The sequence below is a fragment of the Bemisia tabaci genome, chromosome 8 (genome assembly GCF_918797505.1).
Source record: "Bemisia tabaci chromosome 8, PGI_BMITA_v3".
Taxonomy (NCBI): domain Eukaryota; kingdom Metazoa; phylum Arthropoda; class Insecta; order Hemiptera; family Aleyrodidae; genus Bemisia; species Bemisia tabaci.
This window is the reverse complement of record NC_092800.1, coordinates 36926770-36954694: the sequence shown is the minus strand read 5'-3', so window position 1 is coordinate 36954694 and position 27925 is coordinate 36926770. Positions and strand designations below refer to the sequence as shown.

Below are 27925 nucleotides of genomic sequence, written 5' to 3'. Positions count from 1 at the left end.
CTCGGTGATTTTCTTACGAAAAATTAATGGCAGCAAATTTTGAAGCATTTTGCCAAGTTCTGAACAACAACTGCAGTGGAGTTGCATCTCAGCAGTTCCACTTTCGAGTTTCGATGTGCTTTTTACAATTGTTTCAAGAGAGCGCTAGTGTCGGGCTGGCAACTTTTGCTACACAGTTGCCAGTCTTACAATTTTGTAAATAGCAATCATGGCGTCTAAATGTAAAAAAGTTAGTACATTTGAAATTTGGCAACTGTGTCGTGCCGTCTCTACGCCCTTGTGTTTACATTTCGAGCTCTTTATCACCCGATTGTTTAGCTTTTCTGCATCTTTTGTTTACTGATAGTGCGCGCGCAATGAATGAGGCACCAGTTTCGTGTTTACCCGTGCAGGTGAAAATGTCGAAGGCTAGGAAGGCGCTCGCAGAAGCTCGGGAAATCAAGAATCCCGAGCTAGATTTGGTCGATAAAGGCATTCATTCTTTCGAGGAATTACCTGGACTGTGTGAGTATAAAAATAGCCGTCATGCCCAAATTTGGTAACTTGATTTGGCTCAATTTCCTTATGTGGGTGTTGCACACCTGACCAGAATATAGGTTATATTTCCAAATTTCTATGAATTTTCCTCTTAACTCATCATTTTTCACGCTGTGAATGCATATTTCTCTCCACTTCTAATGCACTTAACTGGACCTGATGCATCAATTCCTCACAAAATCCTATTATGCTGAAATGCGTGGGCGATGTTCGCCAGCATACTATCATGTCGATCTTCGACTTGTCAGTAATTTCCGGGGTGTTATATCTTAAATCTACTTAAGATATTGAGAAGAAATGCAGATTTAAATTTGAACCTTTGACATGATGAGGAAGTCCCTATGGACTCATTCAATTGTATGTCACAGACAGCCCAGCTTACTATGGCTACTGTCGTGGGTTCCAAAACTTGTTTCACCTCGTTTACTCATGTTCTGTCATTTTAAGACATTACCATCAAGTTTTCAAAGAGAGATGTTTGGCATTTCAATTCCTATTGGACATTATTGGCCCTGATCAAGTTCCAAAATTTTCCCGTAAGAGGTAACGACCCACCTAGTTCTTCGACTAGTCTATTTTCACCTTTTATCTCTTGGTCATATTTCTCAATGTGATAAAAAATTTTGCACTTGACCGGTGGTTACCAAAAGAATTTACTGAATCTCTAACTAGGTGCTGAAATGTTTAACCAGGTCTGTCAAAGAAAGGTATAATTTTTGAGTCGGGGGAAAGTCAGGGAAAAAGAAAATGAACAAAATTTTGAAAACCCTGGCCAATTACAAAAGTATGTACCTACCGTTTGAAATAGCTGTCAGCCACAATTCCAATTTTGTAATTTTACGAGTAGTACTCAGTCTCATTTGTGTGTTTCTGTTTCAGTCAACATGCTGAATATCACCAGACTAACGCTGAGTCATAATAGGATTAAAGGTAAGCGACGGTATTTTCTATGGGAGTATGATTCCTTATCAAGCACCACCATCTCCTGATTTTGGGTTGCAAATTATAAAAATTGATAAGAAACTGTAAAGACAGAGCAGATAGCTCTAGTGGCATTCAGTTCGCATTCTAGACTGAATTATTAGTGTATCTACATTATTTTTTTGATGCTTTGCGCCATTCTACAACTCTGATGAAAACATACTTATTGATGAAACTTCAAAAATGCGCTTATTTGTCGCGGAGTTTCAAAATTGTCACTCCTATTAGATTTTTAAAAGGTGCCCACACAACATGAAAGCAGGAAATTTTCACAGAGTATTTTTAATATAGAGGAGATAAGTCATAGCAGTTTTCAAGAAATGAAATTCAGTAGTTTTTGATGTAGAGAATGAAGTACCTATGACAGGAAGTTCACAACGTCGCAAACTGAAATTCGCATTTCTGCAGTTTTACTGTTGATATGCAAGTACGTTCAAATCAAGGTGGTCAGATGCATCCCAGAGTTTCTTGTTATCCAAATTTCTTGTGTTACACGAGTTACGAGTAGACTTATGACTTGTAACTATTGATTATACACAAAACTTAACCCTGAATTTGGAGTTAAGGTTACAGTTTATTGTGTACCTTGGAACCACTGAAGGTCAGCATGTAAAACATCACTAGAATGACGCAACCACTGAGCCATTTTAAAATCACTAATTTTTCCCCCCTAAAATTGAAGAAATGGCACACAACAATGGAGAATTTGCAAGGGTCTGAAATTTGATGAATTTCCTGTTTAAGTGGAATCCTCTGAGTGAACTGAACACGAAGATACCCTTGATTCATAAATTGAGCAACTATTAGAGGAGATATAACAAAATAACCGATTCTGCTAAAATACATGTGTTTAAATGGGAAATGCCGCCAGATGACGTCACAAGGCGGCACATTTTCTCACTTTTAAATCAATTTTTCTCCAATTTCCCATGTCAGAAAAAAATTATGAAAAATATTGCGAACTCAGCTCATTAGGCACTTTCAGATGAAGCAATAAAAAAATTGCGTGCAAATTCTCCATTTATTATAATTAACAACATTTATTTAACAATAAAAAAAAGCATGTTATCAAATTTGACTAGAATTTGTTGAGTTTCATTGAACTTTATTGACCAGGGTGTAAAAGTAATGAATTATAAATCATTGAGAATGTTTCCTCTAATTACATGAACATAGAATAAATACATTAATGAGGATCAGAATATTACATTCTTTTCTTTTTAAAACCAGTTTCACCAACATGCAATCATAATTCCTCTCGTTTTTCAGATATCCCACCAAGTATTGCATATCTGGTCAATTTGGAAATACTAACTTTGTTCAACAACCAAATCGAAGAGCTCCCAGTGTCAATATCCTCTTTGCCAAAGCTGAGGATACTTAATGTCGGGTAAGTTTCTGCTTTTGAATTCTCAGTACAGGTGTCAAAATCTACACGGATCACATAATTACTGAAACTTTCACCCAATTTTGGAGTAGGTACGATGTGAACTGAAAACTTTTGTCAGTTTTAAGTCTAAAGATCTAGGTGAAAAAAGAGGACTTAAACGAGGTAGGTAGCTGTTGATTAGTCATGAGGAACAGAATTCCTGAATTTTCACATAGAAATCCTGTTTTTCAGTTTATCAATTTTTTATCATCATTGAAGAAAGTAAGTTTCACTTGTTGTAAGTGTTTAACAGGGTATCAAAACTCGTACTTATTCCGATCGTCCCTGTTAAATATTATTTTCCTTTGATGAAATAGGTATATATGACTAAACCAAAGGTCTCATAGGCACAAAATTTAATGTTCTCAATGCTTTAAGAAGTGGAAAACAAAGAGAATGTAAAAGCAGCCCGAAACGGAAACGACAATCGAAAACACACGAAAATGCGGAAACAAGGCTAAAATACAAAATACAAAGGCAGGATGTTTCGGTACCTTATGGCACCATTATCAACTGCTAAAATAGAATTAAAATAAAAAATAAATTAAAATAAAAACCAGCAAATGGCGTTACATAGTAAAATTAGTAAATGAGACTGCAGTGATAACAGAATAAACAGCAAACAAGGTACGATGTGCAACAAACATAAAACTTAACATGCTTTAAGAAGTTAATACACTTCCATTGGCTGGCAAGAAAATTCTATTTTTCTCTTATGTAAGAATTAATATACAAGCATCCACTTTCTCATCCTCTAGTTCAGTCACAACGGGCAACATCTTTCTCAGTCTTGAAGACTTTCTTCTGAAAAAATACCTGATTCAATCGCAAGTCAAGTAAAGTGCAGAACTTCGGATGGGAATTCTATTTCTTCCTCTTATTTTTTTTTATTTTTGTCCGTAATTAATTTCCTAGAATTTTATGTTTTTAAAATAAAAATTTCAGATCTATAGTTCTGGTGCATGTTTAAGAGAACTTTCTGCTGAAGAAATCTGTAGTTGAGAACCGAAGTAACATAACTAACAATTTTGGAAAAATAGTTATTTGCCTTCTTATCATTCATACTGAGGGATCTAAATACTTTAACAAAATTGGCTATGATATCTAAAACCAGGCCCAAGATACAGGGTTTTCAAATTTGCAAAATACGCCACAGGTGATGGAGCTGTTGCAGGGTTTTTCTTTTTTTCTCTAATCTCTCAAATCGGTGAGAATGTAGGCACAGTTTTTCGGCCCTTTCTTACTGAAATTGGAATGAAAACCATATCATTAGCAATGCAAATGGCCTCAATGACCCAAAGTGGTCAAAGGAATTAGATATGGAGGTGTTTTTGAAATCAGGATCCAGTAAACAGTGTATTATTCAAGATTCATTCGCTAAGTTTCAAGATTTTTTGTGCTTGTCTCAAATTTAATGTAACACATCTTTTGATTACAGAATGAATCGTCTGGATAGTTTACCAAGAGGTTTTGGAGCGTTACCAGTGCTAGAAGTTTTGGATCTTACTTACAATAATCTGAATGAAAATAGTCTTCCTGGGAACTTTTTCATGCTAGGTATTCCAAAAAATATATTTATCCTGAATCAGTATGAATCATATTATATACTTCTGGAATCAATGTTTTAAACATCTACATTCTGAAGAGGTAGATTTTGTGGTGATCTGATGCGAGGAGGTAAACTGACTATTCTGCTGTTGCTACGTTCCATCAGGAAATGATTTAGCTGGACTCTGAGGTTTTCTACTTTTCGTGTGAAAAGATTTAAGTGCATGTAAAGAGTAGGTACATTCAATTTAAAATTTATTCCTTTTGTCCGCTCTGTATACACAAGGGTTGATTTTTAAATCATGAACGCAAAGCAGCAGCAGCTCTTGATAAAAATTGTCTCCTTTTTTTCCAATATCATTACATTGCAAAGTAAAATCACTTGACGTTAAGAAGCAAAAAGAAAAAAAAATCATTATTTTTGTAATTAAGTAAGGGCAGCGGATTTTATCAGGCCCCGGCAGTATAATTGTCAATTCAGCCCTTTAAATTAAAACTGAAAAATGTTGCAGAATAATGTCATTCTTTGGCTGAATGTTTGTCAAGTTACTACCTTTGAGTTCCTCATTGAAGTGTGGACGGAGTGAAGTTCATCTAGGAATGAAAACTTGTTTTTCTAATAGGAGTACTATTGTGTGTGCCAAATTCTCTGAATAGTATGATTTACCTGCAAATAATTTGAAGTCAAAAAAACTTCCGGCAGTAGATTGCAGTCATTTCAGAGAATCTTCTCTTTTTTAGGTCGGGCATGTATAACTTTAGTCCAGGGTTTATATACTGCTGGAAAATCTGTGAAATTGAGTATATACAGGGAATTGAGCAAAAACAATTTTTCTTGTCAGTTGATGATCTGTTTGGCAAGAAGCAAAAAATTTATCCAGCCAATTTTATTCTGATGCTCTGAGAAAAAGACATTGGCGCGCAATAAAGGGAGCCTTGAACTAATTGGATGACCAGTTCATTATCTTTTGCTCTTTAGCCATAGGCCATAGGGGATCGACAGTAGGTAACTCAATATTTAAAGGCAGCTGTAACATTTATTTTTTATACTACCATGTTTCTGTATCAACTTATCATGAGGAGTATTATTCTATCCAGGATAATATTATGGGAAAATATATAAACCAGGTTAAATAATTTAGTTCTGCTCTGACCATTATTATTTTCTCATTTCAGAAACTTTAAGAGCCTTATATCTTGGAGACAATGATTTTGAAGTTCTGCCCCCAGAAATTGGACAGTTGAAAAATTTACAAATTGTAAGATCCATTTTTTTTTCATTTTTCATCCTTTTAAATCATCTCCAAAACTCTGATTATCTGCACACTTTTATTTCATGTTTTATACATACATAGGGTGTTCAAAAAGTTTTGCACACTTCCGGATTTTGAGCGAACGAAAGCAGCTATCGATCTGCGGTTTATGTGTGCTTAAAGTAGACATAATTACCAATAAAACAAGACCAAGAACAACTCTCTAGCTTAAAAAATGACAGAGATACAGGGTTTTGAAAATGACATGTAGCGTGACCCCCTCCAGGATTTTTAGCTACAAATATGTTTATCAAGGGAAATAAAGTTAAATGAGAATTGAGAGTTTTTATTAAAAAAACTTACAAAATCTTACGGAAATTGACGAACTTCAAGTTTCTTCATCGGATGACACGGATGACTCAACATTCGGCTGTTTTTCGAAGTATTTTCCACCTTTTTGAACACGAAGCTTCAGCCGTTCTGCCCACTTCACAAGGATCGTCTTTTCGAAGTCCTCTTGACGGAGGGTTTTGAAGCATTTTCGAACAGCGGTTTTGATCTAGGCTATGGAATCAAACCGTGTGCCTCTCAGAAATTTCTTTGGCTCAGGAAAGAGCCATTCCAAAGCCTAGATCAAAACCGCTGTTCAAAAATGCTTCAAAACCTTCCGTCAAGAGGACTTCGAAAAGACGATCCTTGTGAAGTGGGCAGAACGGCTGAAGCTTTGTGTTCAAAGTGGTGGAAAATACTTCGAAAAACAGCCGAATGTTGAGTCATCCGTGTCATCCGATGAAGAAACTTGAAGTTCGTCAATTTCCGTAAGATTTTGTAAGTTTTTTCAATAAAAACACTCAATTCTCATTTAACTTTTTTTCCCTTGATAAACATATTTGTAGCTAAAAATCCTGGAGGGGTCACGCTACATGTCATTTTCAAAACCCTGTATCTCTGTCATTTTTTAAGCTAGAGAGTTGTTCTTGGTCTTGTTTTATTGGTAATTACGTCTACTTTAAGCACACATAAACCGCAAATTGATAGCTGCTTTCGTTCGCTCAAAATCCGGAAGTGTGCAAAACTTTTTGAACACCCTATGTATATTTTTCTTTTTACACAAAGATGAGCTGGAAATCTTGCCTTCTCCGGAATCATCCCTCCAATAGCGGAAAACTGACCCCAGATTACAGGGATTAATTTCTCATCCTTTGGCCCAGAAAATACTTAAAAAAGATCAACCCTTTCTTGAAACAATTTCACACTAATAATCACGAATTTGAGAAAAAACACAATTAAATTTTCCTAGCGATGTTGCCGGCTTTGGAAACGATTCTTTTCAAATAATTATAACATCCTCATGAAGCAAATGATGACTCAAAATTTGAACTAGGTATACTCAACTGAAACTTAGGGAGTATTAGCAGGCTGAAAATTGCAAATTGATGGCTAAGGAACAATACTGTCTATCTGCAAACTGTCAATTTTGCAAGACGAAGAGAAAAGTTCGTAATTTTCAGGCTGGATCTGCAATTTTTGCATACTTTACAGCGCTCCTCTGAAGGTTTGGACCAAACTAGAAACATCAGCTTGCGTATTTTATACCGTGAAATGCAGTGAAGTTGCTAACTTATTTTCATAATCTGTCATAGGTCTATCAGGCGGTATTGTAGGGAGTCGGTTTTTTTAATTTTAGTCTTCAAGTTTCCAACTGGGTCAAACTGATTAGTTTTGCTAATCGTCAGTATTTTCGTTTCAGCTTGTTCTACGTGAGAATGACCTCATTGATGTGCCAAAAGAAATCGGAGAGTTGACTCGTCTACGTGAACTGCACATTCAAGCAAACAGACTCACAGTGTTGCCTCCTGAAATTGGTAAATCCCTTTTTTTATTCGTTCAGCCGTATCCTTATTGAAATTTCCAAAAAGATGTGATGAAACTCAAATAAACATGGCACAGTCTCGATTGAAACCTTTTCCAGTTTCAGTTTTCTATCATATGTGCCTTTTATACTACTGCTATCATGTACTCCTTACTAAGAAGTTAAACTTTTTTTGTTTTAGATAGGTACTATTTATATGGGATGTTTGATAGGTTGACATAAATAACTTAAAATGTTAAGAAATAATCATTGTGGTATGTCGCTTTTCTGTGTAAATCAAATTTTCATTTTTCTAAGTACGGAAGTGAAACAATGATTTGAAGACTTGTCCAACTGAAGATTATTTTACATCCCTGACCTTTCCTTCTTGAGAGGATGAATTTGAATTTTTTCAGACCCTAATGTCATGATAAACAGAGAGAAATTTGGAAAGTTGGGTGAAACTGGTATCTTCAATTCATGTGCATCAAATTTTGAATTTTAGGCGAGCAAAAAACGAAGCCATGTTTTTAAGAAGCAGAGACTTAGTAAAGCAGCAGGTGGATATGTGTTACATTGTACTGTGTTCCTAATAATCTCATGTTGCACCTCACAATCAGTCAAAGTCTGTTACTAATCTATCACGTTGGTCAATTTCAGGGAATCTAGATTTAGTCGGAAGTAAATCGATTCTGAAGATGGATTTCAATCCATGGGTGACTCCTATCGCAGACCAGTTGCAGGTTGGCATTTCTCATGTCATAGACTACATCCGATCGGAGACCTACAGATAGTAAGTATTGTCAGAACAAAGCAAGTCGCCAACCTCTTTTTTTCAGCCTCATCTTCCCTCAGAAATGATGCAAAAGAAGTAAATTTGACCAAGAATAAATCTTGCATGAACCTATTCCATCAACAAACACTTGCGATAAAAGGAAGTAATGGTGAATTTATACAATAATTAGAGAAACACACATTTGGTTAGCACTAATTTAGACTTTTCGACTTTGAAATTTCAACCAAACCAAAAATTGCAATTTTCACCACATGTTCAGAAAAGCAAGATTCCCGATCTTTCATCTCACTCCAGCTTGAGCTAACATGTTAGGATCTCTATTTTACTTTAAAGTGTATCGTCGGCAAGGATTTTGAAACATTTTTGGTTAAGCATTAAATTTTGCAAATAGAAACTTGGAAAATCGAAATTTGTCATTAATGTTTATCAAGATTTTCTTGACGATTTTACAATTAAATAATATGGAGAGAAGCTCTCTGTCAACTATATCTACACCAAAATAGTTCTCGGTGTGAATGTTTATGAAAGTTGCCGCAGTCAGGGAAAACTGGGAAATTTCAGGGAATTTTAATAAGTCAGGATAAACCTAGAAATGTCAGGGGAAAAGACAAAATTGTCACGGAAAACTTGTTTACTTTAGTTGCTTTCTAGAATGGGTCTGACGTTTCAATTAACAAATTTTGTGTAAAAAATATTTCAAGTAATGTCTTTTTAAACATTTGGAATTTTGTTGATTATCAGGGAATTTTACCAAAATGTGTCAAGGAAATGTCAGGGAATTTTATTTTCTAAATTCTGTTGCAGCCATGGTTTATTAATTCATAGATTTTTCTGCAGAAAAGAAAGTGAATAAGCCTGCAGTAAAAACTTCTTGGTTTTTTCCTTTTAACCTATGAGTATGTTTGTATCAATCCACCAGAGAACGTCATAGATCGTATTTCACCAAGTATGATATCTCTGTCAATATTGAAAGAAGAAACTTGGCGTCAGTAAAAATCTTTTTTTCCCTTTGTAAAATTGTAAGATTCTACAAGCAAAACCAAACACTATGATGGACGCTATTCTCTATTTTTTTCATTTATTTCAATTCAATGCTGAATCATTCAACTATGCTATTCTTTCAATTTTTTCCAGTTTATACAACCGTCACATTTCAACGAGAGGACCACCGCCACCCAAGGTTAACGACAAAAGTCGCAAGATTTCCAGGATCAAGCAGCAAGGCTAAGTCATAAAGTAAGACTTCCAAGTATCAATACTCTTTTATTTTTTATGTGTAACCAAAGCCCAGAGCACAGCATTTTTTTCACTGCCTTCAATGTAGTCACACAGTGCCGATACTAATATTGATTCGTTGGTTCATTCACATTTACAGTGCCTATTCGTTGTAATTACTTGTTATAGAATTCATAATTATGGAAAACAGGTTATTATGTTCTGCAAATTTTGTAGAAGTTACCAGTGGCGTGCCTAAGGAGTCTGGACCACCCCACTCCCCTGTGATTAGAAAATGTTCCCAAGATACTGTCATTTTTTCAGGAATATTTTACCTTTTGACCCCTGTGTGAGAAATTTTTGACTTTAGACCATCATAAAACATTTCTGGCTACGCCGCTGGGAGCTACACGCATGGTAGTCGTAACAGAGTCATAAATGAAAGGGTTGTACCCAAAGTTTTTCAAGTTTCAAAGAATTTTTGTGCAAATTAAATGTAATGAAACATGTGTCCTAATCTCTTTGCACAATCCTCCGTGCTTTTTTTAAAGGTCGGCGAAAAATATTTTAAGGAACTGGTTTTCTCCAGTTGTCATTGACCATTTGTTTTACTATCAATATTATTATTTTTTAACTATTCGTGCCTAACAAAGAATTTGTTATTCTTGCGATGAAGCAGCGATTGTTTCGACATTTTTTCTTCCATTCAATGTCAAATTTCAATGTCTTTCCAGAGCCTTTGTATTAATTATGTAACATTGAATTCATGGTTTTTTGACACTTTTCTTTTCCTCATCATGCTCGTTAATGCCGAGTGGGACCTCCTCTCTAAAAACTATTTTATGATGGTCCAAATTTTTCTTCCTCTTTTCCCAGAACAGCTTGAAAAAGATTGCAAAATTGTATTTGTTGAATACAACAAAAAATGTATTACCCACCAGGTTTATCCATTAAACTTGGTGTGAAATTATAACATCCACTGATTCTCTTGAGCGTTTCATTGTTTAGGGAGTTTTTTTCAGGTTTGTTCAATGAATTTTTTGGTCATTTCCACTTCACAGTATTCAGTTTTTCCTTGAAAAAATCCTCAACATCATCTTACTTGCAAAGAGACATCATGCAACGAACTAGACTTATCTATGATAATAGATTCCGAAAAGCTTTTTATTTGTTGTAGAAAGTTCCTAGATAGTTGCATATGTATCGATCCCGTAGAGCTAACGTCTGTTTCCTTTTCAATGGTTAAAAATTTGCAGAAAGTACAACGTTGGTCTCTCACATTCTCATATATGATTAAATTATATAAGTCTGAACTTTAATTATGACTAAATTCCTGTGCCTTGTGCAATGCAAGAACAATTAGTGTCCATTTTCGTTTTTTCTAAAGCACTCCTTCACTATAAGGAACGAAGCTGGAAACGAATATGATTCATTTCATATAATTCACAACTGTAATAACTAGCTTTTAGACACCGTTTATCCCTGAGTAATATAGATTATTAGAGTTCTCTCAAAATTAGAAAAAATGGACATCAGTGGTTCCTGCATAAATTCAGTCAATTGGAACAAATTTTTTAACATTTTTAACAATAATCGTACAAAATTTTAACATTGGTGCTTATTCTTTGAGACTTCTTAAAAGACTTACCTCTGAAAAGTTTTGTTAGAAAATTATCTGAAAGTTGTCTGAAATTTTAATTTATATTTTAAGGTTCAGATAATACTTTACAAAAATTTCAGAAGTAAGCTTTAGGCGGCTCTCAAAATAAACTCAGTATTTTTTATGTATCTATTAACTGAAGCACTGAGTGCAGGAAAGGCACCTCTTTGTTGCGGAGATTCGAAATCTTCACTGCTAATCTAAATTTTACAGAAGGAACAAATAAATGATTTTAATGGAATTTTTTGTTCAGAACTTTGCAAAATCACAGAAAATATTCATTAAAAATTGCAACAATATGTAAGCATTTACTTCATTTATAATGGATGAAATGTTAGCGGAGATTCTGAGATACTCTAAACAAGAAGTGCCTTTCTTGCACTTAGCGCTTTCATTGTATTTTTAGTTCTAATTAATCATTTATTTCTTGATGGAGCGTTTGTTGTTTTGCTTTCCAAGATATTTTGTGCTGCAGCTCTGCACTAGGCTTAAAAATGCACAAATGCATCATGAACTTGGCGAAAAATGGGGTAATTTTCCGTTTGTCTATCTTCTCAATCGAGCTGATAGTTAATTCACTATTGATTTTGAAATACATCTACCTTTTGCGCTGACTAGTGTGTGCAAGAGATATCTACGCTATGTGCAAGAGCATGCTCTGAAGGATTGTCCCTAAATTACATAAGGCTAAATTAAGGGTTTTATATAATGCTGTCGCAAGATCCCATTAAATGCAAGACTGCCTGAAAAAAATACTCAGTGTTAGTCCTCACACTGTTCCTCCTATTTCAAAAATGTTGAATTGATTAGCGTTGCCATTAAGTACAGGAGAGTCATGAGTTCTGTTGAGGAGTAAACAAAAAATTGAAGAAAGTATTAGTCTTTTGGTTTACTCTTTGAAAATTGTGGAAAGTCATTTCAAACAATTTACAACGGATGTTTTGCTTAATGAACTTTCATCCTTTTATTGTGAATTGGATAGATTCAGCCCAACTAAATTCAAAGTTGCCAAATTTTCTCCCATGTTTTATTTTTAAAAGAAAAAAACGTGGCAATCCGTAATGTTCAAAGGCACCAAGTAAGGCAACCTGAAAAGAAGTTGAATTGATTTTTGTTAATACCCCCAGTCAATAAAAAAGGTGACAATTGTTTATTCTCCGGAGTAAGCACTATGCAATTTAGGGACAGTCGCTCACACCCATTCTGTCATAACTCATTAACTTTTAATGTTATGGGAATTTTAAAATTACTAATTTAAAGTGTAAATCAATATTGACTTTTTTCATGGTTATTTTTTTAAGTTTTAGGGTTTTATTAAAAAGTGGCTGTTGTAGAGCCAATATTTTTATCTCTACAAAGTAACTCACTATTCTAATGATTTTGGAAAAATCTGTCCTGTTAATCATCAATACATAATTCTAATGAAGTGTTAAATCAATCCAAAATCCTTGACTTTACTGTAGAAAGGGTCCAGCTTTTTCATTGTGTATGAAATAAAAGACCGTATAAAAGTAAACAACTTATCTTTATTTTTCAGTTGAATAATACTGTTGGGATACACGTCCTCTTTCAAATTACATTAGAGTATTTGCTACAAATCTAGGAATGATATTCTACCATCTGAAAACGATAAGCGAGAATCGCTGGATGCGTTTATGTAAACGGTTTGAAAAACAAAGCGTTTTCAATCTGGCTATCCAAAATAACTGTTTTCTTTCATAAATGCAATTAAAAATGCAGGTTTGTACACACCGATTTGCTCAATATATCAATGGCTACTCGCAAACAACATGTTCTATTCACATCCATTCAAACACAAAATTTATCAAATTTCAGACACCTGCAAATTCTCCGTTCTTTCGAAATTTCTGTTATTTCTCGATTTTATTTGATGAAATATATATAAAGATTTCTAGCAACGCAGTCATTGTACACTTACAAAAAATTAAATTATAAGCGGAGCCTGTAAATACCACAATCCAAATACTTTGTTTTCTATTCCAGCCATCATAATATGTTCTCTGCAAGTGCGTGAATATAAAGAAAATCGTTGCTGGATTAGGTTTTCTATAAAACAGTAAAAAAGCTTGCTCGTTGGTCCAAGGAAGAGCAGTTTATAATGAAGAATGGTTAAATGAGGAGAAAAATGAAGTCTTGAACTTGCATTTTTATCTCAATTGTTACTACATGGTAAAAGAAGGTAAAAAAATTGGCATTAACTTGACTCAAAGAAAGGAAATAATTCTAGATTTAAACTTTGTACAATTGATATTTTTAATTCCTCGATAAATTTTAAAAAAGGAATAAAAATTGGTAAACAATGTCTATTGTGTAACTGAGGAGAGTCCGTCCTTCACAATTGATATTAAAATATTTTGCAAGCTGTATTCTCTCATCCATTTCTTTTATGGATTAATGCACATACACTCATAGCTCAGAAGATTTTCCCCTGCAAAATTTTTCTATCCTCCTTGTCTTTCTCTGCAATTGCTTCATTTATCGTTTTTAACTGATTTTGAACTGTTTGCTTCAAAGAGGGATCCAAGGTTGCAACTCGTTCAAAGTCCTTTTTGGCCTCTTCAACATTCCACACAGCAAAATGTGCCTTTCCTCTCCGAAACAAGGCTTTCACATTGCCTGGAACAGATCATTAGAGAACTCATGAAGCCACAAAAAAAGATCAAATTTTCAAATTTGAAATATACATACATTCGAGTCGCTTAAAAGCGTGCCCAGGCGCTCTGCGACACCTGATCGCCATCCTTGCCTATCGATCCAGAGGTCATCCGGTAAATGGCATCTTGCGATTTCATCTTGAATGCCACCTATCCACGATTTTGCTGGACATCCCCTACGTCTTCTCCCAGGAGGAACCCAATCCAGTACCTTCTTAGGCAACCTATCATCTGCTATTCGTTGAACATGACCATATCAGACAAGCTGTTTGGTCATAAATTCATGCACGATGTTCTGCTCGGCTTTCATGATCTCACGGACTCTTTCGTTCCTTCAACTCAAATCTCAGACTCATTGTCAGACTCATCAGACATCAAGACTCAGTTCAAATTTGAAATATACTCCATAATAATTTCCAAGCAACTACCTACCAACACTGAAAAAAGTCGGTCAGGCTGAAATAAAACGCAGATGATAAAGAAATCAGACCAAAAAAACCCTTAAAATTAAGATGGAGAGGTAAAATTACTTAAATGTTTCAAAACTTGCGGACGAATTTCATATTTTGGATAGAAAACCAACCGGAATTTTGATAGAAACTTTTAAAAATGACTCATGATGAGGCAATGTCAAAACCAAGTTTAGCAAATAGTAAAATGGGAGAGAATGTGATCTTTCTATCATGAAAATGACATGTGATAGAAGGCTTTTATTTTGTAAGATAAGCAATGAAGGCCAAATTCTTTAGTTACATCGTTTCCTGTGTTACTTGATGACTCAACTTAAAGAGTTTAAGGAGAAATCAAGTTCTGATTAAAAATAATAAATCTTTATTCATAATTACCAAAAAATTAGTTTTGCAGTTGGATGGATGTATAATGTAACTATCATCAGCCTAAGTACGTTTCACATCATCTAATTTCCCATAATGTGTGATTTTTTTGACAGAAGTCGAAACAACCCAATACCTTGAAAATTTCTACGGATTTTCCACAATTAATATACAATAGGCATACTCTCAAAATTTCAAGGTAGAATGTCACTTAGTTTTCTCGTAAACAAACCAAATATGAGATGAAATTAGACAACATCTGACATAGTTAGGTTGATTCTTGTTGAATCTGCCCAAAAGATAAAAAGCTATTCTTCCATCTATTCCAGGGTTGCCTTAGAATTTAAAAAGTGGAATTCCCTGACATTTCCCTGATTTCCCTGACACATTTTGGTGGAATTCCTCGACAATTGAAGATGTGACGGATAGTTAAGAAGGCATAATTTAAAATAGTTTTCAGGCAAAATTTTTTGTTCGAAACCTCAAACCCATTCTAGAAAGCAAAGGAAGGTGATTTAACGAATTTTCCCTTACATTTTTGTCATTTTCGCCATTTTTCCTGACATTTCCCGGTTTTCCCTGACCATGGCAACTCTGCTATTTTAGTTGCAAAAAATTTCTCTTTGGTACTTCAATTTCATAATTTGAGGATTTTGGTCAGGCGGTGTCTAAAACTCAGGACATACCTACGTCTCAAAACTAAAGTTCCAATGTAACAATCCCTCCTCTGCTCCCTTGTGAGTGACAAACAATAATCTACCGTCCTGCTAAATCTCAGTCTGTGCCACTACAAGGTATCATAGTGATGTGAGTACATACCTGGTTCACTTTCTAGAACTGTTGTGCAATGCTCAATGACTGGATAGTAATCACCTAAGAGCAGCTTACATTGTGAAAAATTCAGAAGTAAAGGTAATTTCAGGCTGTTTAGCGTATTCCATTCCTCATCTTTAGGTTTTTCCCTGTAAAAAGAATTTATGAAACAAATTGGAGTGTTAAATACACAACTTTAGAAGAGCAAATTTAAAGTTTCGAAAGCAGGATCAGCTTGTTTGCCCAGTATTAAATTCTATAACAATCAGTGTTATCATCTCTGTGCTCTATCAGGCAAGGACTGTCAGTACAGTCGGGGTAAAAATGAGTCAAAAATTAGTTTAGTTTCTTATTATGGCCCAAAATTTTGCTTTTCCAGGGTGTCTACAAGTGCAGAATTTCCGGAAAGTCCAAAAATAGAACTGATTTTTTAAGGGCGGTCCGGAAGCACTGAAAAAAAGTGGAAATTCCTCAAGAGGGTCCGGAATTTTTGTCATTTTGGTTGCAATTTGAGTGAGAAATTAAAAATTTTGAAATTTTTCGAATTTCGTTTAATGAAGGTACTGAAAAAGTACTGAATTTTTCTGGTAGGAGTACTGAATTTCTTGGGGATGTGCTGAAGAAGTACTGTAAAAGTACTGATTTTCGGCCAGCCTGTTTTAGTAGACACCCTGTTTTCATCGAAGTACATTCTTCGATATTTTTGAGCGAAACTACGTCTTTTCATTCTCCTAAAAATTTTTCCTGTGAAAGTCAGGGTCTCTCCCCATGTTAATTCCCAGTCACAACAAATGCTCATCAGGATAGTACGCTTAAAAAGCACTTAAAAACATGGAATATTTACATAGAACCAACTGGTTCTGTATGTTAATACCTTTTCAACAAGTATTTTTAGTGTCTGATGATGGAGAAAACGTAGCTTCCATGCGTAAAAATAGCCAATGTTCACTAAAACAAACCAACTTCTCATGTTCTTATCTAATACAACATGAGTACCTACCATGAAGTCGTCTAAACATATAAATATTTTTTATTTATATGTCTACCTTGCAAGCGACTCGATTCTCTATGAAAAGAACTGTTATTCCATTTTTTTTGGGTTTATATTTCTCAGTGAAGTCTACAAGTCAAGTGAGCTTGTTAAGCAGTGAAATGATTCAATTTTAATCTTCGTTTTCCAAGCTAGGATCTCTCCTACAGACAAAAATAGATCACCCTCTCAGATGTCTCAAATTTGCTAGTGTGACTCCACCACCGGCTAATCACATGCGCATACATGAATACTGATTTACTCGCCTCTCACCGCTGATACTCATTGAGAGGTCGACTGGTTGTGCTCACATTATTTTTAGCACAGATTTTAGATTAACACCCGAACTTGCTCTGTATTCAGTAAAATATGCTGTGGGTGGATTGAGGAATATTTTCAAATTCTCTTCACGGATGTAGGAAGGAAAAACTAAACAGAAAAATGAGACTTCGATGAAAAAAGTTGCAGTAGCATTAGCGAATTATAAAATTATTTCTCTGTAACTATTCTCATTTTTCATATTGTAAGAACAAAAAAAATTGACCGAGTGTTCATCATTTTTCTCCACGACTTGTTTTGAACCTGCTTTCTTAGTACAAACGATGCTCCTTTAGTAGAGAGCATGCCAGTTGAAAAATCCTTTTTTTCTAATTTATGACCAACTGTTGATATCTCTCAACAATCAGAAGAGTCAAGCAAAGCAGTCATATCTGCATTGCAGTGTTTCAAAATCTCACTTCCTATTTTAATTTTTTTTAAGGAAACCAATCAACATTTTCACTTACAAGTTTTTAGAAATAACCTTCATGTGGGCAAAAAAAACTGCAACAATTTTCGAGTGGAGATGCTGGTTCATTTCTTTCCGAAAAATTAAAATAGTTCAGATTTTGAAACTCCACAATTAAGATGTGACTGTCTTGCATAACTTAATCCAATGAAGAAGTAATTAGGAGGTAAAATATAGAATTAAAAAAAAAGTTCTCATTAGAGACGAGACATGGCAGCAAGCAGTCCCTTTGATGAAGCAAGATGAAAATAAACCTTCCACAAAAAAAGGAGACGAAATTGGGACATTTTTCAAAACTATTTACAACAAATACTCACTTAATCATTAACTGCTCTAAGTATCCGATTGCTGTAGCATATGTTGAAGCCGCTCCTTCATAATCCTTGTTTTTGTACTTTTCATTCCCTGCTATTTGTAGTTTTGGCACCTCTTTCAATTTTTCATCCTCTGTCAATTGCCAACTTTCTTTACTGTACTCATTGGGTGCTGCTACCTCCAACAGCTCTGCAAAGAGCAAAAAATATCTAAAATTGTAATTTGTTCTGAATACTAGCACATCTCAGAAAATGATGCACTTGTTTTATAATCTTGTGCTGGCCAAAAGGATAATGGTCAAGACGATTCATGTGGTGAAGGTTGTGGTGTCCGTTAATTTTTTTATTTTTTTTTATTTTTTTAACTCATTATACAAGTAGGCACGCTCTTATTATTTTGATCATAAAAAGATTAACCAATGGCCCTTATGATTTGAAACCAAAAAAGGGGAGCCACTGCCATCTTTAAATAAATAGGAGAGAGCAGCAGATATGTTGCCTATTTTGCCAGCAATGACCGTCACAGGGTTGTAGCTGCATTCTGATTGGCCGATGGACCAATGTGGTTTTCAAAGTTATGACTGAATCTTAAAGTGGCTGCTTCCTCACTACCTTCTGAAATTTTTCTGACATAAAAATGGGAGAAATATATTTAATTACTTTTAATACACTTAAAATTGAAAAAGCAAATTTACCGATAGTGAATTCTAGATCTTGCGGTTTCTCAACAAGCTTGTTCAGGTCTTCATAGCCTGTTCCCTCTGACTGGAATGAGCCTCCGCAGCAATGAGAGCGAACAGGTGGTTTATCTGGCTTGCTGACATCTCGTAAGGTTTTCGACACAAAAGGGTAGTACGTGCACAGCTATTGAAAAGAGAAAGATTCAATGCAAATTTGTAGTATTTTCTCGAATAACTCGGCATGAGGCTACTTTTAAAAATCCCAGAACATTAATTCTGGCTCGTGGGAATGTATCAGCAGTCAAACATTCAGATGTCTTCCATGAAAATACAACAAGGATCTTCAACATGACTGATTATAGAAGTTCAATTGAAAAAAAAAAAAAAAATATTAAGGTCCTTGCGGCCTTGGCACTTGCAAAATAAAGACTTGCCTTTGCGGCCCTCTGATTTTCTTAAACTGTTCAGTTTCTGAGGGGTTTCCCAAACTCAACCAGAAATATGGAAATATTCGTGTTATTTCTACTAGGTACCTTAGCAATTTTGGTGTATTTTCAAGCCGTATATTTGGACCACATTTTGCCATAAGGAACTACAGTTGCTGACTCATCCATAAAAACACTCATCTACATAGGAAAAGAGTGGCATGTCCGTCGTTTCTGAAATGAGCCAGAAGTTGTGGACCTTATTCCAAAATGTGGTCCATTTTTTACAGATTGATTAGTAAAGACATTTGGCTGAAAAGTTGTTTCGCTTGATGACGATTGACGAAAGGTGAGGAAAAGGAAGCCACATCCTTAGAAATTTTAAAATGAAGAGATCGCTATTATTATTACTATAGCAGTAAAAACCACTCTTTGACACACTTTTCAAAGAACTTCTGGCCCCATGAGAAATTCCTTATTCTGCTAATGCCGATTGCTGTCACTTTTTTTGTCCTTCCTGGTAGAAATTGATCTTTAATTATTTAATCAATTTTATCACACGATATAACTTTTTTCAAAGGTAAGAAGTTGGCTAGAACGTTATCTAAAGATCTGGATGTTTCCTCAGAAATTCTTAAACCATCAAGTGCAGTAAAAAAAACTGCAAGAGAGAAAAATAAAAGCTTTAGATTTAATCCCTCCCCCTAGGTTCTAATATTTGGATTACATTGTGCAGTAAGAAACCACTATCTCTGCACATAAAAGCACATATCTGCATGGGGAAACCAATGGCATGTATGTTGTTTCTAGAATGGGCCAGAAATAGTGGTTCCTCATTGCAAAATGTAATCCATTTGTTTTGCGATCTCATTGATACATATTATAGTCCCACTCACAATCTATTTTATTTAATTGTAAGGAACTTTAGTCTACAGAGTAAAATTTAGTCAGTATCAAGAATTTGAAAAATCAAGAATTTGAATTTGATGAACATCCGCATGCTCATTTTTTACCTTTCTAGAAATTCTTGTCTTCGACTCAAAGGAGCCTGTCTCAACTGCATTTCTTCAGTATTTCTTACTAACATTTATTTTTTTTATAAGAAAACGGTATCATGAATCGCCTAAAGTTTCTAAAGATTTTTTTTTTTTTTTTTTTTTTTTTTTTTTTTTTTTAAACTTGAGTGAAAATAGATTAAAATTTTTAACTAATTTATGCGACTGACTTCCAGTGAAAAAATTAAATATTCGTAGTAATACTGCAACAGAGCAGGCAAGAGATGCATTCTTATGTAAGGAGGTAATAAAATATTCATGCAACAACATGGTTTTGTCTCTAAAAAACAAACAGCAGAAGTTTTGAGACACTGCAAGATTTTTTTCAGTTTTACCACTGCTGTTTTTCAAATGAATTTTTTTGGCAGTGAAACAAGGACTTTTTTGTACGACTTTCAATGTACTCAAGTAACACAATTTTACAGGGAGCATTTTGACTTTAATTTTGAATCTAATGAGTGGAAAACTGCCTTTGATAATCATTAAGAGTGTGGAGCGGCAATAACAACGAAAAAACATATAACTGAAATATTTATTGTGCTTTTCGCTAGAAACGCTGTCAATTTAAAATTGAGCCGTAACAAATCACCATTACGCTAAAATCTAAACTACTCAATTATAGCCAATTCCATGGAGAATACAAAAACCACGTAAGAATAACAACATTATACAAAAAAGAGAATGAGATTACAAAATCTTAAAGCTACAGGGTCCTAGAGGGCCTATCAACGAAATGAGGGTACATTCTAAAAACTTAACCATAGAATAAATTCTTTAACTTCAACAGATTATTTCTTGTCAGTGATAGTAAAACAAAGACATGCCGAGTCTATCTTGAGAGACACGGGGTCGTTTGCTTCCCTTGGATTTTATTCATCTTTGGCACATTAAATCATGAGCATTAAAGTGAGAGTTAGTGGAGTGTACATTCCCAGATAATCGATACAGAATGGTTATTAATCTGAAAAATATTTATTTCTACTTCCTGAGCATTAAACTTGAATGGGCCTCTAAACAAGGTAGGTATGAAATAGAATTTAAAAAAAACGTTGTATGTTTTTTCTACAAAATATAACGTGGATAATTATTTACACCAGGAGAAGTTCAAGAATCGCAAGTACTTATTAACAAAATGATAACAAGTATTTTCAACAAAGATCGGTTGCAAGTGGAAGTTAGATTGTACAAATGATGTAATTTGTATTTTTGTCAAATAACCAATGTTTATCGTAAACACTTCTATTCTTAAAGAGTTAATTTTTAGATCCCCTGTAAGATGATTTGTTGTGTTTCCCTTAAAATTATTGCGAGAAAGCATGTTGCGTAGTGCTTCAATTCAGACCTTGTCTACAGGCCCATCGCAGTACCTCAAAAATTCTGCAAATAGGAATGGACATGAATCTCTTGAGAGAGTTTTTACTCCTTACATGTGAACAAGCAACACCGTTTGAGGGACTAATTGGCACGTTCAATGTGACATGGATGCTGTTGTTAAAACAACCGTATCGAACATATATTCACCGGGCTTCTCTTCACATTTTCTGTTAGGTTATTAAAACACTTTTTTAGGATCAGTGAGTTCTTTTGATGTGTCAAATATTTCAATTCATTAACTCTATTTAGTAGCTGCATAGTGATGAGGCTCCTACTGAACATGAATGTTTGATTGAATGGGTTCTAAGGCAATCAAAAAAAACTGGAGCACAAGCTTTCAGTGAAAAATTTTACTGGGGGATAAAATTAGGATGATACCATCTTCTATTGATGATCGCAAGGCTAAACCCAAATTAGAGTTTGCTCTTTTTCTGAGAATTGAAACACTAGAATGAAATGCCCCCTGTGCTGTGACATCTATTGGAAAAGGAATTTAACAAGCAAGAGAGGAGAAAATGCACACAAGGAACTAATCAGTGCTCAATACACTTTATGAGGGACCGATAAGTTTTCCATATCTTTTTCTGTCATTTTAAAACTTGATGATTTCATTTTTTATGAAATGTCGCAGCAGAAAAGGAAGTCTTCACGGAAGGTTCAATTTTTGAGAAACTGCAAAAATGTAAGTAAAGCAATTTTTCCACTTCCCATCATTTGGACTGCATAACGTGATGAGGACTACCATTTTTGGCCCCTTAAAAGCACAAATCTGCATACCTATTTGTTGTTTCTAAAATGAGCTAGAGGTATAAATCCTTCATTGCAAAATGTGGCTCAATTCTATTACAATAATCAACAGAAACACAGCTTCACCTCATCTCTACTTAGGTAAGTTCAACAAGAAAAAAGTGTTACTTTATCTTGTGCAGTCTGTTACCTACGTTTTTACGTCTATATTATGAATAAGATCAACTTTGACCAAAATTTACGAGGAAAAAAGATTGATTTATGAGAATCCTTGGCAAAAAGCGATATAATGTCTTGAATAAGTTCAAAAAATATCAGAATCTTTTCGAAGACAGGCCCGATCCTAAGTGACAATTTTTTATTGTCTTGAGCAAATCTTCCCTTTACCTAACTAATAAATAATACCATTGCACACAAAAGTAACCGATACCCTCAAAAGGTTGAATCTAAGTAACTTTATAAAACCTTCGTCTTTTTTCATCAACAAGCGTTAGATAATACACACCTTTGTTCAGTGAGTCGGGTGAAGCAGAGGGTGTGAATGGTAATTCACTAGCGAAATTTTCTTTAGATTTCAAGATTTCTGTATACTCAGTTGGCGCTACAACTCTCCTGCTTTTCATCTCACTGGGAATTTTTGATATACTTTGAACCAATGTTTTCAGAGCAGGCTTGTCTTTAATGAAAATGGAGTACAAGGAGGATGATAGACCAGAACCATAAGAAAATAACGCAATGTGTTGATTAATCAATGACTCATAAGGTTTGGAGATCAAATATGAAATGAGGCCTCCATATAAACTAGCTGTATACATGTTCCCTATGTTCTTTGCCAAGAATAAACTTGGTAGTGTCATTCGTTCATAGTGAGCGGATGCAAATTCCATGACGGATTTCTCATAGTTTTTGATCTTGTTAAACGCATTTAGATTTTTCTCTGCCTCTTCGTCATTAACGCCCTCTAAGATATGGGGCGGTATACTGTTCAGCTCTCCCTCAGTTTGTTTGGATCTAACAATGTCTCGGTAGATTAGTCGAGTGAAGGCTTTTTGTGTGATTTTACAAAAAGGGGTATGGAAAACTAAAGCATCAAAGAAGGTTGTAAATTTTGAGAATTTGCTCGAGTCAGATCTTTTGTTGAATTTTTCAATATAAGTTTTGTAACAGTTATCTAAAGCATCATGGAAACAGTTGATTGAAAGTATTCCATCGACAACTGGGTATTCCGAAGTCAGATCTGGCTTATAGAAATCATAGACATGACTCATGAATGAAGCTCGGAGACTATTTTCAATCACTAGAGGTGCATTAGCTCCAATTAAAATGGCAACAGCACCCGCTCCCCCAGTTGGCCTGGCATTACCAGCAGCGTAAACAGCAATATCAGCGCTTACCGCAATGGCATACCGTCCGTCCCAAGCAGACGACTCTACCCAGTCGACGCAATTGAATACAGCTTGCGTTCCACCATAACATGCATTTTTCGAATCGATGCCCTCCACGGAAAAATTTCCACTTTCCTCGAAGAGTTGCATAAGAACTGTCTTCACACTTTTTGATTTATCAATTATCGTCTCAGTTCCTACTTCCAGTCTACCGATGTCTGCATACTCTATCTGATAATTTTTCATTAATCTGCTGACAACCGTCAAACAAATTGAGTTGATATCCTCGATATCCGAGCAGAAACCCATCATTTCTTGACCGAGGCCAATTGTATATTTTCCAGTCGAAACTTGGTCGAATTTTTCCAGGTCTTCTTGTGACACGCACTGAGCAGGGGTATATAATTCAAGGGCAATAATGCCAACATCCTCTGGCCTGGCTCCCATCTTGAAGAATATTTAGCGCCACTTAATGTAAAATAATTACTGTAAACTTAAATAGTTTCACAATAAAACCTAAAAAAGAAAAAAAAGAAATATGACAAAATTTACCCACTGTGACTAGGTAAGAAATAAAAGAAATACCCTTTAAGAAAATGAAAAATAGACTGATTGATGAATGTTATTTTTAATAAAAACTAGTTCCCTACCTCCCACATCAAAAAACAGAAATTAAAGTAACATTAACCCACTTTTAGCATTTAAATCAGCGAAAAATGAGAGCACCGCAGAAGCAAAGTCAACATTTTTCAGCTAGGTGCTGAGAGTAACAAGTTGACAGTACTTATACCCTTTCAGCCTTTCTTTTTTTCCCCCGAAAATCGTTATTAGCATTGAAGCACTTTTGTGACAAATGTAAGATTTTTAAAAACAAGCGGCTGCTTTTATTGTCGCAGTTAAAAATACAGAGAAATGATTCTACCTACCACGAGGGATGACTAAATGATGTTTATTTTCACTTTATATGATTGAAAATACGAAACAGGCTCTATGATTATAAGGAACAAGTTTTTAAAATAAACAAAAGAATAAACTTTTGATAAGAAACATTAGAGTTTTCCCCTTCCAAGACAAAAATCATCTGAAATGCTAGAGAACAATCGAAGACTGACATCAAAAACAGGCTGAGCGCACAAATTTAATTCTGAGTTATTCACAATTCAATTTCTGATAACATTAATTTTTTTGACACTTTAATTTCTATAATGCTGCTTTTCGGACATTATGGGGGCTACTCTAGTGTTGGTAGCACCTAGCCTGTTATGCAGCAGTATTCCTGTAGTATTTTTTCCTTGGTGCTCACAGCACAGCACAATGCTACATCTAACGTAATTTTTTATTTTATGGCACTTGGCCCATGATCGATGAAAAATAAATCTTGATGGCAGTATTGGCCTTCAATACAATAAGATGTGCTACATGCACAAAAATGTGCTTTGAAATATGCTTGGGTATGCTTTACAAAACTTCAATGATGTTGTTCCCAAATTTGCAAGACTTGGTTTAAGTACACCTTTTAAAATATTACAAAAACCAAAGGGCTCAGTATTATTACATGTTCTAGCATAGAATGGAACAAAATCATGCTACTCGATCAGTGGTACAAGTGCCTCAATTTTTATTTTTTACATCATTTTGATGAATTTGTTTCATCTTAATTAAGAGTAACACAGAGAAAGGACAAGCTTGAAATCATAACCATGTTTTCACCTAACCACATAGAGAGTTAGCACAAACTGTGCATCTTATCTTATGGTAAACTTAATACACTAACTTTGGGGTTCTTGCGCACCATGAAAGTCGTGACAAAAAACAGAACTTTGGAGAGTGGAATGTTCATGGAAGGGAGAGTATACGAGGGAGAAGGAAAAGACGCAAGAAACAACTCTGAAGCTTCACAGATGCCTGAAGGTTAAAGAATAAGGGATAGTGCAAGACATTCCCAACTTTCCCTGCTTTGAACTTGAACATCTTAAATGAAAATAGATACATAAAAAAAATAATGATAATTGACGAGATAAGTGAACAATAAAAGATAGCAGAAGAGAACTGAAAATTTAGAATTGGAAAGGTTTTATTGCTATGCCATGCCACTATTACATACTCGAGTAAGTGTTGTTGGATTTTTTACATTTAGGTAATCATTAATGGACCACTAGACAAGGTACGAATTTAAGCATTCTGATACATGTTCCTTAACCAGAATTTCAAATAGAACACGATTCGCGCAACGAAAATTACTGAAACCAAATCCTGACGGCAATATTTAAATTTTTATTTCACATTGGTTACGAGGAATTTGAACTGCCCGCTCACAAGAAACTCAAAGCTCTACGTGAGTCAAATCGTGCACTACAACGGTTTCAGCAAGCTTCTTAATCGAGCAATGTTCATTTTTCACCATGTGTTGTTCAAACTATTGGTAATTTGCTATAGCTGAGCCAAAGTGTCAAGATTGAAGTTGAAGATTTTTACATCGCACAGACTGTCATGATAAACATTTAGCGCGCGATGTGAATCACGTAGAGCATTGAGTTTTCATGAGCGGGTGGTTTCAATTCACGCATCAAGAATCATTAAATATCTTCGTCAGGAGTTGATTTTGGTAATTTTCGTTGTGCGTGTCGTGTTCTACGTGAAATTTTGGTTGAGAAACATGTATCAGAATGCTGAAATTCGTACCTTGTCTAGTGGTCCATTGATGTCAAAAATGATGCAATGATGGTAAAATTACTAAAAAAGAAAAAAAAACCATATTTCGATTGGGATATGGGAAAACTTTGCTTCTGTTATTTAATAAAAAAGCAAACCTTCACTATTGGTAACATTTTTGGAGAGTATTTTTGAAATGAGAACAGCACCAATGGTAGCACAAATATTTCCACCACGAAAACACATTTGAACAGGTGTAATTTTCCAGGAGTGTTTAATTTTCTGATTCCGCCATCAAAATTTTAATTAAAAGCGACTGGCAGAATTTTTTTTCCTAATTTTTCTTCATTTGTTGCGGTTAACTTCCGGAGTCTCATCCTGTTCAGCATCTGCCTACGACTATTCTTAATATTTTTCCCTCACAATACAAATTCCTTTCATCTAAGACACCTATTCCACTAATTTACTGACTTGCCAATTTCTTTCCAAATTAAAAACAAGCTCCATCTAATATTACTGTCAGAGGAATCTCATGAAGATATTTTATAGTCTCATTCAAGCGGAAAAATTCAAAGGTGTGGAAAATGCCCTATCTCTCGATCTGGCGAGTTCATTTTTGCTCAATATATCATGAAGTTGGACATTTTGCCAAGAGGCATATTGAAGATATGACTGAGGTGCAAAAACGACAGGTGGTAGCAAACTATTGGAGTTTTATAACTTTTTTCTGCCCTGAGAAAATCTCTCCTGAGGCAGTCAGGCATCCGTACCTAATAATATTAGTGTATTACTTCTCACAGACAAAAATTTCAAAATGTGTTTAATAAATTGTTTCCGATGACTACCAAGTAATGAGTGAGTGACTTACAGAGCTTAAAAGTGATGAATAAAATTTTACTTACAGATTTATCTACATGGAATGCTGCAATTTCTCCAACTGCCATAGCCTGCACAACAGTTTCCCAAACTTCTAATCTGAATTTTTTCCCCAGAACTAGTTCCATGGGCTTCCCCAGTTTACGGCTGTCATCGATTTCTGTCCCATTTTCATCACAGAGACAAGTGCGAAAGTGGAAACGTACCTGAAAATCGAAATCACCATGAGTGACTCAAATTTAATTTTTGACAGGTTTCAAATGAATCAAATTCAAAAAGCAAAATTGAATCAGGTCAACAATTTAGTTGCTTCCGAGGAAAAATATTATAGGAATAATGAAAGAAAGATAAGCCTTGATTTCAGGGGAAGGTAAAATATCAACTCGTAAAATCGAAATCCATAGCAAAGATAATCAAACTAAATATTAGCTTTTTTTCCTCAGCCACTTCAGAAGTAACAGAATTAAATCAAAGTACCTGTTACAAAATTATTTGAGAGATTTATTTTTTCCAAACTAGAACACTTTGAGAGGCACTGTATTTGCTTGTAATGGTGAAATTCATTATCAGCAAAACCCTGATCTGGCCAAAGATGACAGAATCTGATTTCACTCTCACTGAGGCAAAGAAAGTTTCTCGTGCAGTAGGTCATACGTGGATACATACGTGTAAGGAGAAAGAAAGAAAAAAAAGGCCCGTTAATTTCTCGTTAGAAGCAAGAGACTGATAAGAAAGTGTCTAAGAATTTACCTTGCAACCGGGTTGAAATTGTTTCACTTCCTTGCCAGTGTGTAAGATCCTTTTCCTAATTTTGCAGTCCGAACCATCCATTCCACGGGCACATGAATAAATAAAGGAGGGAAGACAACGACCTGAATTTTTGTGAAAACAACGGGACTTTAGCCCCAAAAACTTTCTATTATCATAAGAATCTCACAGGTACACAGCGGCTCGGCTCAAGGTGGCTGCTCAAGGTAGACTCCGACTCCAGTAATTAATTAACCTCAA

General features: G+C 34.9%; 2 protein-coding genes across 5 annotated transcripts; one reads left to right on the top strand and one right to left on the bottom strand.

The window, feature by feature from the left end:
• The first annotated feature begins 264 nt into the window (after nucleotides 1–264).
• On the top strand, nucleotides 265–13658 carry ics (ras suppressor protein 1). 2 transcript variants are annotated; one of them, XM_072303830.1, is made up of 9 exons: nucleotides 265–504; nucleotides 1417–1467; nucleotides 2788–2908; nucleotides 4386–4504; nucleotides 5672–5754; nucleotides 7499–7613; nucleotides 8261–8393; nucleotides 9531–9632; nucleotides 12809–13658. In XM_072303830.1, the coding sequence occupies exons 1-8, from the start codon at nucleotides 357–359 to the stop codon at nucleotides 9622–9624; spliced, it is 864 nt and encodes a 287-aa protein (XP_072159931.1). In that variant the 5' UTR covers nucleotides 265–356; the 3' UTR covers nucleotides 9625–9632; nucleotides 12809–13658. The 2 variants fall into 2 exon arrangements, with proteins under 2 accessions (XP_072159931.1, XP_018909474.1); XM_019053929.2 differs by lacking the exon at nucleotides 12809–13658 and having other exon boundaries at nucleotides 9531–10501.
• LOC109038748 (hydroxymethylglutaryl-CoA synthase 1) lies at nucleotides 12778–27925 on the bottom strand. 3 transcript variants are annotated; one of them, XM_019053926.2, is made up of 6 exons: nucleotides 27668–27925; nucleotides 26944–27123; nucleotides 18419–18587; nucleotides 17727–17913; nucleotides 15599–15741; nucleotides 12778–13908 (listed from the first exon to the last, which is right to left on the bottom strand). In XM_019053926.2, exons 1-6 carry the CDS (start codon nucleotides 27746–27748, stop codon nucleotides 13706–13708), a joined length of 963 nt encoding a protein of 320 aa, XP_018909471.2. In that variant the 5' UTR covers nucleotides 27749–27925; the 3' UTR covers nucleotides 12778–13705. The 3 variants fall into 3 exon arrangements, with proteins under 3 accessions (XP_018909471.2, XP_018909472.2, XP_018909470.2); XM_019053927.2 differs by lacking the exon at nucleotides 27668–27925 and adding an exon at nucleotides 27395–27550; XM_019053925.2 differs by lacking the exons at nucleotides 12778–13908; nucleotides 15599–15741; nucleotides 17727–17913; nucleotides 18419–18587; nucleotides 27668–27925 and adding an exon at nucleotides 20402–23905 and having other exon boundaries at nucleotides 26944–27120.